The following is a 13,286-nucleotide window of genomic DNA, read 5'->3' on the forward strand; positions in this document are numbered from 1 at the left end:
TGCACCACCAAAGAGAATTGCAAAAATAATCACTGGCCAGGGACAGATATTAACTTTTCCATTAGGTGGCAATATTTGAAAATTGATTTCCAGGGGCATTTTTTCTATCCTTATAAAAGGACATCCTTTTATGTCAAATACTTCAATGTGAGGGGGGCCTGGGTAGCTCAGCGAGTATTGATGCTGACTAACACCCCTGGAGTCGCGAGTTCGAATCCAGGGTGTGCTGAGTGACTCCAGCCAGGTCTCCTAAGCAACCAATTGGCCCAGTTGCTAGGGAGGGTAGAGTCACATGGGGTAATCTCCTCGTGGTCGTGATTAGTGGTTCTCGCTCTCAGGAGGGCGCGTGGTAAGTTGCGTGTGGATCGTGGAGAATAGCATGAGCCTCCACATGCTGCGAGTCTCCGCGGTGTCATGCACAGCGAGCTACATGGTAAGATTGACGGTCTCAGAAGCGGAGGCAACTGAGACTTGTCCTCCGCCACCCGGATTGAGGCGAGTAACCGCGCCACCACGAGGACCTACTAAGTAGTGGGAATTGGACATTCCAAATTGGGAGAAAAGGGGATAAAAATAAAAAACATAAAAATAATACTTCAATGTAATCAATTAATTAAATCTAAAAAATGAGATACTGTAGGATATTAGTTATTGGTAAAAGCAAGTTAGCATCAACTAATATTTGTTGGGCTAAGTACTGGCATTGATTTCCCAGTTCAATATTATTCAATTAGAACTGAATAAATATCAAATAATTTGGGAATACTTCAGTTACTATGTCAACAGGCCTGTTTCAATAATTACATATTGTCTGATCTTTACACTGCATAATGTGCATTGTGACAAACACATTCCTGGATCACCTTTTTTTTTTTAGGCATGTCATAAAATATTGATATAATGATCAGCACGTTATTTTATCAATATATTTTTGAGGCAAAGATCCACAAGTGTTACAAATGTCTTAATTATAGTTGACTATGCATATTAAGCTGGGATACATGGAAGAATCAAGACTATGAAGTTAAACACTAAGGGTGTATTCTAAATAGCCAAACTGACTTGGCTTTGTCTACATTTGCTACTAAGTCAGGTGGATTTGACATTCAAGGTGTCTTATTTTGTAGCAAGGCTATGAGATCTGGGGTTGTTCTCTCCAGCCCAACCAATCAACACCATACACACTGCTTAGAAATGGATAAATAATGCATAACCAGTTGTTTATTTGCATTATGTCTTCTTGTATTTTTATGCATGCATTATGTCATGCATTAGTGTAATTTTCGTGTCATGCATTATGTTGATGGAACTGCATTAACAAGGGTGCTGGAAGACTTTGCCCTGGACTGAATTTTATTCATGTCAGCTAGCCAATAAAATTTTATTACAGCTGGTGTCATCACTTGACCTCCCATCCAGATGCTCATGTTACTATATTTAAACTGATTATATGCAATAATATTCCTTATGGTTTAACTTCAGTAGTGTATACTGGTGTCAAATAATAATGAATAACTAGATTTTAACATTTTCTTCAGAAAATGTTAGGTGGTAAAAATGCAAAAAATTGCTAGGTAGTTGCTTACTGGCCCAAGTCAAAAGAGTCCACTCCCCTAGTTTCTATATTATTATGGTCTATTTAAGTCTATGGGATTGCTTCACCTGTTTTATCATTTAATTTAAGACTGATTGCTTAGAAAAAATAATCTCACACCTCTCCTCCATAAGCCACATGACTTGAACCACAAACGACACAGGATGAGTAATAGCCATACTTGCCTTCAAAATAGAGATAGACCGATCGGTTTTGCAGATTAAAAAAAGCATCTTTCACTGACCTCATGTGAATTCTACTCATAAAATCAGGCAAAAGTTATTGATAACACATTTTAATATCACATTAGTTAAGTGTTTACATTAAGTCTTCAGCATCCTTGTATTTAAATGGTCCTCTAAACGTCTCCCCCAGTGGCATGGCCGGTGACTGAGGCTACGTCCACATCGATCTGGATACATTTGAGAACATTAAACGTTTTCCAAAAGTTGCTGTTCCACACTAAAACGTATGAAAACTCTTCAATCCCCTTGCTGCGCATGCAAAAAATAAATAAATAAATAAATAAAATAAAAAATAAAAAAAATCGCTGTTCCATGTTAGGTCTGATATGCAATTGTCCTCATGTTCTGCCGGCGGACAGCAGTTCCAAGAAAAACTTCCCGTCGCTTTTGTTACAAAGTAACATTAAACTTTATCAACGCTATCAAAGTAAATAGCAGGCACAACAATGCCACTACAACATGGGCCGCCATCTTGAATGCTGTGGGTTGAATGATACCGTGACAACAAATACGTCAGAGTTAACAGATAACTCCATTTCCCCTGTCCACACAGGCAAGACAGCGTTTTCAAATGTATCCACTTGGGAGAGCATTTTCGAAAAGCTCAGTTTTCGAAAGTGAAAAACGCAGTCTCAAGTTAGAGAAAAAGAGCCGTTTTCAAACTAAAATGTATTAGTGTGGACATTGCCTGAATGTTATGGTATAAACAGTATGTCGTTACTCAGCTGTTTCGAACTAGTTTTTTGGCTTGGAGCGAAAAACAGGACTTCTCTGTGATGGGCTAGGGCCTTTATGCAGCAAATCTTCTTATTGGGATTTTGGTTGCATAATAAAGAGCATCAGGATTTCATTTAATTTGGGCTCTTGAAGCCTAATTTAAGTAAGGGAATTTAATTAAAGCAATCAATAAATAGTTTTTAAAAACTATCAGCCGGTTAATCTGTTATCAGTAGGGATGGGATGATATCGAATTTGGATATACTGCGAACCAAAAAAAGAAAATGACGAACCATATCGATTCTTGTTGATGTTCGCTGAACAGGAAAACTGTGAGATGCACGTTAAACTCTTAAAGTGACAGTACCTTTTTAGCATTTCTTATACAAATGAATGTAAACTCAACGTAATTACTTGTAAATTGTACACATTATTTCAAACAGTGAGAGCTCATATCATTATTATATATACCATTCATGATATAATATTAATTCATAGAATGTAGAATTGTTTTATTTTTACAAAGTTAAAATGTGATTATAATAAATTATTAAAAAATAAAATATACACTTTCACATACTTTTTGCAGGACCGGTTCTGTTCAGTTCTATTGCTCGTTCTGCACCTGATCAACCTGAATGATTTTTTTTGTGATCTTTTTTTTGGGGGGGATTTTTCCCCTTTTTCTCCCAATTTGGAATGCCCAATTCCCAATGCGCTCCAAGTCCTTGTGGGCGCATAGTGATTCACCTCAGTCTGGGTGGCGGAGGACGAATCCCAGCTGCCTCCGCGTCTAAGACAGTCAACCCGCGCATCTTATCACGTGGCTTGTTGAGCACATTGCCACGGAGACATAGCGTGTCTGGAGGCTTCACGCCATCCACCGCGGCAACCACGTTCAATTCACCATGTGCCCCACTGAGAACAAAACACATTATAGCGACCACGAGGAGGTTACCCCATGTGACTCTACCCTCCCTAGCAACCGGGCCAATTTGGTTGCTTAGGAGACCTGGCTGGAGTCACTCAGCACACCCTGGGATTCGAACTAGCGAACTAGTGAACTCCAGGGGTGGTAGCCAGCGTATTTTACCACTGAGCTACCCAGGCCCCTTTTGTGATCTTTTCTTATAGAAAAACGTATTATTTAAACTTTGAGCATTTATATTGTGTATTAAAGAACTTTATTTTGATTGCTCAAACATTTTTACAGAAAATAAACAATTTTCTGTATTATTTTGTCATTTAGGGTGTTATTATATAGAATACAGATTATATCGAATCGTGAAGCTCATATTGTATATTGAACCGAATTGTGAGATAACCATATCGTCCCATCCCTAGTTATCAGCCTTTTCCACAACCTTAGTTATCTGTATTAGCAAAATCCAATACTGGTTATCATCTACTTGGAAAGCATCACTAACTAATTATAAAAACAATACAGTGTCCCTGAAATAAAATCAATACCCCCTTTTAAAATGAAATGTGATATGAGGAGGAAGTGATTTGTGTCCAGCAGACTAATGCAATGAATCCTCTATACTGGTTCTTTTTGAGATACAATTTTTGTGGCACAGCTCACCAACAGGGTATCTACATATCTTTGGATGTGATCCAACCTACTAAGTATAATATATATAATATATATATATATATATATATATATATATATATATATAAAATCTACATGGCAGATCAACACATTTAGTACCAGAATTACACATCCCAGGCTCCACCCAACAGAGTGGATTCAGACAGCATGCTGCCACCAGTGTAATCTCTTTATCTCACACACACACACACACACACACACACACACACACACACACACACACACACACACACACACACACACACACACACACAAACTAAATTCAAAAGCCTCCCCTTGGTGGCACATGAAAGCACATGACAGAGCACACACGTAAACAATCTTCAGCCTGATACGCACATATTTCTACCTTACTACCTATGATAAAAAATATTCAAACTCTCTCTCACACATACAAAGTCGAATTGAGAGAAAGAACGTGTCCAAAAGTTCCTGCTGGTGCTTCACAGCACAAGCAACAGGCTGCTCAGATGCAAAAACACACTCTTTCTTCCCTCCTCTCACTCTAATATAGAGCCGCTAATGCTCACCATGCCAATCACCGCACAGGAAACCTGGTTGAGGTCCAGCACTGCAGTCATGTTTCATCCACGAAAACAGAAAGACACAGAAAGAGACGCTCTCCCGTTCCCTCTTCTCACTCTCCACAGAGAGAGGGGCGGTGGAAGCTTAGGAGGTAAGGGAGGGGACAGTCACATAAAAAGAAAAAAAAAAAAGATGGACTGAGATGGAAAGACCAAGACAACAGGGAAGCCCATTGATTCGTACACCCAATGATAGATAAAACACCATATTTTCCTCAGTAGCAGTAAGCGTCACTAGAATGAGGGAATAAGGGGGATCCAAAGGAAAGCAAACATATAATGACTAGGAGAGAGAGAGAGAGAGAGAGAGAGAGGGGGAGTGGTAGACATGGAAGGCATTCAAGCAGTTCTAATTGGATTTACAGGGTCAGGTGTGCGCGTGTGTGTGTGTGGGGGGGGGGGTTACCGTTGAGACTGCGTGCGTTTCAGTGTGTGCGAGTTGATAAGGGTGATTACTAATTACTGGTGGTGATTAAATTCATTCAAATAGCTCAGTGAATTGAACATTGGTGTTATACATTCCAAGCATCTGTTGCCATAGTGACAGGCATGAACAATTTTGTGCAACAGTACATGCAGGAACGTCTCCAAATGTCTCGACTATTGTGGTTCAAGTCCCAGAAATGTAAAAAGAAAGGATTATGGGTACTGCTGAGGGAACTGTGAGTGCCTCCCACAGCACAGAGCTGCAAATCCTGAGCTTAACCCAATCAGGTTTTCCTGTCTGAAGTGCGCAGCCTGGCTGCAACAGGGGGGAAGTGTGCTGAAGAACAGGGATTGTCCGTCTTTAAAATTTCATCATGTGCAAAGTATGTTGTTCTTGTTTTGTTCTGCTTGTTAAAGGGCTCAGAGCTTTAGCTGTAGGTTACACTACCAGCCATCTCATGCTTGCATCAATGGGTTACAATGACATTTAGGCACAATATGGCTCCCTACAACTGCCTGCAAAGTCACAGAGGTCACACAACACATTTGGGAGAATACTAATATGGATGTTTTAAATGAGACAAAGGTTTTCTTTGACTAGTGTGGAAGCCATCCTCTGAACTTGAGTGTGCACCAAGGAACCTACAGTAGTCGCAAAGAGCCATACTTTTGACTTTACATCGCAACAATCGGGTTCAAGAAGTAAAAATGAAATTCCTTTTTTCTGTAGGGAAATTGATTTTTAACGATAAATTATAAACCTATATAGACAGATTTACCGTGGGCTCTGAAGCTGTAAATCAATGGTATTTGCTTCTGTTGATGCCATCAGTCTGTGTTAATTTTAACTTGCTAAAAATGGCTTTTAATAGTGGAATTCCTGGTTAATAACAATACCCATGATCCTGAAGGAATTAGATCCACCAATCAGAGAATTTCAGCCAACAAAGCTAAGCAGCGACTGCTAACTTCCATGACACACCACAAGTGACCTAATCAAGTCAGTCTCCATACACTCTCAAACAACTTATTTGTATAAAGTACTTCTGAATATTTTGCAATAAAAACTTAATATATTGTTTCTAAATTAATAATCAATAACTTCAAATAAATAGTTAAATTTTTCCATTGTTTTTACTTTGAATACTCCGCCTGCAATGCTTGAAGGTTTTGTATTCAATTCCCTCATGAAAGACATGAAGTACACAGTCTTGTATCTTTGTTTTATTTTCAAATACTTCTTTGATTCATGTCAAAGTTTATAATGATGTGATTTACTTCATAACTGGTTGGTTTGGGTCATGGCTTATAATTCTTTTATGAAGGATTCTATGAAAACCCTATGATATAAAAAAACTAAATGGGAAAAATACTTGGGTAAATCTGAAATCAGCAATCCAACAAGACAAATAAATTCTTGAGTACCGCAAACAAAACGTGTTAAAAAGTTTGGATGCATGAACCTTGCAAACCCTGGCATATCCAGCAACAACTACTTGCTAAGAAGTGCACAAGGTAGCAGCCCGATACTTTGTAAACACAAGGAACCACACTAGAGTATGTCTTAATAAGGGCATCTGGGGTTGGGCAATTCCCACGTAATGGATGTGACATTTGCCGTGAAAATGTCAACTTCTACTCATTACCAGTATATCAAGCAATTTATATGTATAATTATAGACCCCTGCAGATAGAGTACAGACATCAGAAAAGTTTGTCTATACAATTTTTTTTTTCCAGTTTATATCAGGAAATGAGCTTGTGTTACGGATGTGACAAAAATGGATGAGATTTTGGGAGACTGCACACTTTGTAAAAATGCTGTGAATTGAAATGCCCAATCCAGAAATAATAATAGCCACAGAATTTAGAAGGGTTGGCACTCCAAAGAACATGTAATATTTATTTTTTTATTCATTGTCGTTTTCATATAAATGGGAGGAAAAAATGGCGTTACAGACGTGACACCTCTACGTTACGGACATGACAGTTGTGAAAGCAGCAGTTACATCATGAGATACCATCCAAAACGCTTTGAAATCTGACTTCGACTTCTCAGACATATATTACATTATAATACCCATCAAGGCTGCATGATGAATTGAAACAAGATTGAAATCGCCATTTTTCCATGGTATGGTTGGCATTTTTGTGGAATTGCACAGTTCAGTAATTAAAATAATAATAAAATTAAAAAAAATTGGTTTGTGACGTGAAGTTCAAGTGAACTGCTACTAATTGCCTACTTTTCTTTGTTGTTCAATAATTGCTTGCAAGTAACATCAAATGGATTGAATCAAAGCAAAACGAACACTTTTCATTTTGTTTTAAGATTTTAAAGTGTTCATGACATGAGTCAAATTTTCCTTGATCTTTTGACATATAAGAGGTCATTGTACTATAAAAACTCAAAACCCTCCTCACTGCAAAAAGAGCATTTATTGAAACCAAGCTGCCAAAACGATTCGTTCTCTACTTCCTTTATATTGTGATGTCACACTGTGGTAGACATTTGCATCTAATCGCCTCCCAACACATCAATGCCTACTTTACTTTTAATCACTTCCGTAGCCCACCCAGTAGTGGCGAGCAGTGAGATGGCAGTAGAGAGCAGGTCAGTCAAGAGCAGAGAGCCAATCATAACAGTGGGCGTTTTCAGTCAAGTTTTAAAGGAGAGGCATCACCAAAACTGAGCATTTCTGACAGAGGGTCAGAATGAGGGTTGAAAATGGTTATGCTTTACAAATATATGTTGTTTTGTTTTTTTTTTAGCAAATTTATTATACTAATATTATAAGTGAACCTTGAGGAACATATTAAAATAATAAAAAAAGCATGGCATGACCCCTTTAAGCATTGTTGCCTGGTATAGTAAAGGCCAAAGTATACTTCAGTTTTCCGTGTGCCACTCTGTCTTGTGCACAGCCCGAGTGATGCAGATTTTGTCATCAGCACAGTCTGTCTATGCGTCTGGCATCAATTGTGCTAAAAGACCATAACAAAGCAGTCGTAGTGCATATGCGGCGAACACGTTTGTACCAGCTCACAGTAAAGAGTATACATTGAAAGGCTAGAGCACACGAGACTTGGGTGAGCAAAAGTTTTGCTCAGTCACATAGCAATGTTCTCCAACAGATCAACTCAAATCAATTACAGCACTGCTGAGCTCCAGTGTGTGCTCTACTGTGATATGAATGCAAACAGGGAATGCTGAGTCACTGTGAGGGCAACAGGACAGCTGAATATCAAACAAGAGAGAGTGAGGAAGACAGATAGAGATGTTTGCAAATGTGAACATCAATGTAAAAGCCTGATCCAGGATTTAAAAAGATTTTATGAACACAATAATTGACTAAAATATGAATATCCTTAATTCTATTGGTATTTTTAACCTGCTCTTCAAGCACCAAAGTGACACTGGAGTGCTCAGAGCATCATGGTGTAAGAGGGTCTCTACAGTCATCTATGTAAAATCGACCTAGATTAGATCAGAATGTGTTCCTTTTAAAATAACAAAGTTTTATATATATATAATATAATATATATATATATATATAAAAAAGAAATGGGTACTGACACTCAATAGATAAAAACAGCATATGGGAAACACTTCTCTGCACTAAAACGGCATCCGCAAAGAAGAAAAAAACATTTACATTTAAGATCATCTTAAATGGATGGTTCATCCAAAAATTAAAATTCAACAATACAGTAAAAATGAATGGTGGAAAGTCATATGGGTTTGGGACAATGACAGAATGCTCATCTATGGGTGCACTATCCCTTGACAATAAGACAGTATTAATGATCCATTATGACCCTATACCATATTGTTTATTATTTGACAACATGTTAATATTAATCATGATAATTTTTTTTTTACCTCAACCATTAATAAATAAATCCCCATTCAGTCACAATTAAAATATATTGAATGCATTTGTAAACTTCCTTGAATAGTCCATGCTCCTGTTAAAAAAGCGTACCATGTTCTCTGATGCTGCACATGTTTGACTGTTTGAACCATAAAGACAACACAAAGCCTGTGAAGATCACACAAGAACATAAGGATAAAACTTGTGTATGATGTTAAAGAACTGACAGTTAAGCAGTCATGGCCTCTGAACATATGCGTAACACTCCTACAAAGGGGGTCCCAGAAAAATGGGTTAACCCTTGACATTTCAAACTGCGTAATCTTCTCCTGGTTAAGAGTCTGTCCCAGGATGCACCTGAGCTTATGATGGATGACAAGGTGGGTGAGGGGAACAAGGATTTCCCTACGATTACAGGGTGTGAAGAAAGACCCCTGTGCACCGGCCCACGCGCATACACCCCTGCTCTGGAACACACCCTTGATAAGTATAACTGTATGCAAGTGTATGCTGTGCTTGTGTGTAGCCACATCAAGCAGCAGGTGCATCCTGCCTCAGCAGTAGTTGAGGTTGCTCCAAATTGGCAAAAGATGTCAGAAATGAGAGAGGCACAAGTGTTTTGATCTCAGACATTAAAATGTCAGCCTTTTCTCTGACTATCTGAGCTAAAAAAAAGAAGTGATGTAGATTGCAAGATGATGCAATGCCACTCATGATCCACAGAGGGCAGCATCTATCAGCATATACCTATATTACCAGCTTCTATTTTTTTTCACAAATAAGGGATTTATTAGGGTAAGCATACTTTTAAGTCATTTTCTTACATTGCTCCTTTAAATGTTAAAAGAGTCCTCTGTTTCCTCATCTCCCTCACTCCTTTTTGGTAGACTCTGGTACATAAAGATGAATATAAAATGGATTGTTCTGGAAGCTGATTGGATAAGCTGATCTAACTGTACTAGAACACACAACACTGATGAATTGACCGTGTCATCACACAGCGGAAAACTGCACTTCTGGGTTCTTCAGAGCAGCAGCTTTTAGTGATGGATGAGCAGCACTGCGGTTTTAAAACTCTGCTAAGCATTACAGTGTCTTATTACTTAGGGATTACTATAGTTTATAAAAAATATAAACTCACTGAGCACGTATAAGAAAGACCTGCACACCTACTTATTCATACAATTATCTATTTACCTATGGATCGCGGAATGCATCAAAACATAATTTTAACCCACTGGTATCACGTGTGCTCCCTGAATGATAATAATGCATGTTGTCCATGTGTCAAATTTTGTTAACATCTAGTTTGGAGGGGGGGTCTGGGTAGCTCAGTGAGTAAAGACGTTGACTACCACCACTGGAGTCACAAGTTCGAATCCAGGGCATGCTGAGTGACTCCAGCCAGGCCTCCTAAGCAACCAAATTGGCCCAGTTGCTAGGGAGGATACAGTCACATGGGGTAACCTCCTTGTGGTTGTGATTAGTGGTTCTCGCTCTCGGTGGGGCGCGTGGTGAGTTGTGTGTTAATGCCGCAGAGAACAGCGTGAAGCCTCCACACGCGATATGTCTCCGCAGTAATGCGCTTAACAAGCCACATGATAAGATGCGTGGATTGAAGGTCTCAGACACGGAGGCAACTGAGATTCGTCCTCCGCCACACAAATTGAGGCGAGTCACTACACCACCATGAGGACTTAGAGTGCATTGGGAATTGGGTATTCCAAACTGGGGAGGAAAAAAAATAATTAGTTTGGAAACACTTTTTGTCGAGAGGAAAAAAAAAGGCATTAACGCAAAAATTGTAGTGTCACATAACAGAATTTACATCACCTCTGTCCTCACAACAAACAGTATAGGGGAGAGGAGCACTTGGACTGGTGAAGAGACTCGAGTTTTCCTCTATTTCATTACAATGACATTACCTTTATTATTGGTTGATTAGCTTGAAAGATTCCTGAAAATCTAAAAACTAAAACTTTGAGAAACACGTTATTTTTTTTTATTTTATTTTTTTTTAACAAACAGCACTTTTTGAGCATTCTTCTCAATTTGAATGATTTGCCCATTGAAAGCAGTTTTTTCTGTGGTGCTAAAAGAACCCAGAAGTGCCATAGCCGAGTATTTGTTTGTAAACAGCAACTTCATCTGTGCAACAACCATAAAATAATGTTATTTTATTGTGCACATGACAGGGACTATATCTTCTAGTGGAAGAATTTACTTAAAATAACTTGAATGAAAAATCTGTAATTTTTTATTATGTAGTAACATTTTTAAAAGCAACAAGCCACATGAGGCTGTGCCTAACAACACCCTTTAGTTGTGACTTTATTTACACTACGTACTCTTTTTCGCACCTTGCTTAAATATAAAATGACCAGCGTTGCGAATTATACTAGAGATTAAACCTGTAAGCATGTCAGTGAGTGTCTGTGCATATGAGCGAAAGAGAGACAGAGAGAGCAAACTTTATAGGTGATGGTAATGAGAGTTGATGCTCATCTCTTGTGCCAGTCCGTATCCAGTAGAGCGGGCTTGACACCCATCTAACACATCCTCTGCCCCTGAGCGCCATCTGACCCACTGCCATATCCCTACAGAACCAATGCTGCACATTACACTTAAACTAATAGATATATATATATTGCGGTAATTTTAGCCTAAATACATGCAGAAGAACATACAGTATAAAAGTACAGCTGAACCAAAGATCAAAAATAAAATTCAACAGGGTTTCTGAGAACAGCTTGACTGTTATATGTGTTTACGCTGCCCTCTTGAGGAGAAGCTCAACAGGAATCAGCTTACATCATCCACAGAAACCCATTCACCACACACACTCAACCACCAGCCAACATCTACATAGTTACCATAGCAACTGCTCCTCCTAATGATATTACCACGCTGAGGGAACAATAAAAGCTTAGGAGAAGATGTCATGTCATGTAATGTCATCAAGCATTGGGAGCTTCAGGGAAACATTTAAATCAAGCTAAGTGAGAATAGTGTACTCTTAAAGAAAAGTTTCCTCTTTCCCACTGTGGAGGAGTTCAGGGATGTTACATTGTGTAATAGTTCAAGTCCTAGTGTTGCATAGTTACCAGCTTTAGTAGAAACCCAGTAGAGGAAAAAATAAAATTTACTTTTTTAAATGCAAATCAGAAGACAGACAATACATGTGGATGTAAACATACTGTGGATCAGTCACCCTAAACACCCCATTTACTCATCTCTCCTACTCATCCTTCTCTCTACTCCATTCTTATGACTAACTAACGAACACAATAAGTATTCTCTCTGGGGGTGCGTGTGTGTGTTGAAGTTCTCACCCGAGACAGCGATCCATTAAACTATCTACCTGCAGACAAGAGGCTAAATTTAAACCCATGAAAGCTGGCATGATCCTCACTAGTACATTTAGCAGATGGTTACTTTGTATGTCCAGAAAGTTTGGTAGCTTTCTAAAGTTGCAAAACCTTGTGGAAAGTCAAAATTGTTACATCCAACCAAAATCATCATTTATGCTTGTGATTTGGAGAGCATTTTACATGCAGACGTGCAGAAGAGCTAAAGGGCGAGTAATTGGAGTCGCTTCTTCCTGGGTGAAACTGGACTACAACTGCCTTAGACCTGCTGGGACTCAAATGTCAATCTGATGGGGTTTGGACACTGAATAATAGAAAGATGGTAAGCAGTGTTAACAGCTGCATGCTGCAGTCTGGAACAGACCAGATCACATCTCACGCATACAGAGCCTGCGGCAGGAGAATAAACACATCAGTGAACTGTGATGGGGTGAGACTGAAACGAGCAGTTAAATGTGGTGAGGATCATTGATAGAGGTGGGAAGCAAAAACAAATCTGTATTTCAGAGTATCACAATATTTTAATCCATGATTCCGATATTCTAACACCAAGAATCAATATTTCAGCTAATTTTTTTTACATTAATATTTTTGGGTATATTGAAGTAAAAATGGATGTATCTCAGCTATATCTCCATTCACCTATGGGTCAAAAGATGTGAAAGTGCTATTTTTGCCATAACTTTTGAACCGTATGTCCTAAAATCATTAGGTTATGGAGTCTGTGGGTCATGAGGATTTCAGCGATACCAAATTTGATCATATCAACCATACTGTTCCTCAGCCAAAGTGACTTTTATTAAAAAGTGACATATCTTTTAAAAGCACTGGCAGATTTAGAATAAATTTGATATGCATCATT

The 13,286-nt window shown here is 38.6% G+C and overlaps 1 protein-coding gene across 3 annotated transcripts in view; it reads right to left on the minus strand.

Annotated features, from left to right (window-relative positions):
• Window positions 1–13,286, minus strand: part of LOC127419964 (protein NDRG3-like) — an 85,307-nt gene that overhangs the window by 37,881 nt on the left and 34,140 nt on the right. Inside the window, exon 1 of one of the 3 annotated variants that reach the window (XM_051661828.1) lies at window positions 4,702–4,970. The exons of the other annotated variants lie outside the window; for them this stretch is intronic. Within the exon in view, the coding sequence (XP_051517788.1) occupies window positions 4,702–4,752 (51 nt within the window). The 5' untranslated portion in view covers window positions 4,753–4,970. Of the gene's footprint in view, window positions 1–4,701; window positions 4,971–13,286 lie in introns of those variants that run through there. 3 annotated transcript variants of the gene reach the window in all.

The sequence above is a fragment of the Myxocyprinus asiaticus genome, chromosome 29, assembly GCF_019703515.2.
Source record: "Myxocyprinus asiaticus isolate MX2 ecotype Aquarium Trade chromosome 29, UBuf_Myxa_2, whole genome shotgun sequence".
NCBI classification, from domain to species: Eukaryota; Metazoa; Chordata; class Actinopteri; order Cypriniformes; family Catostomidae; genus Myxocyprinus; species Myxocyprinus asiaticus.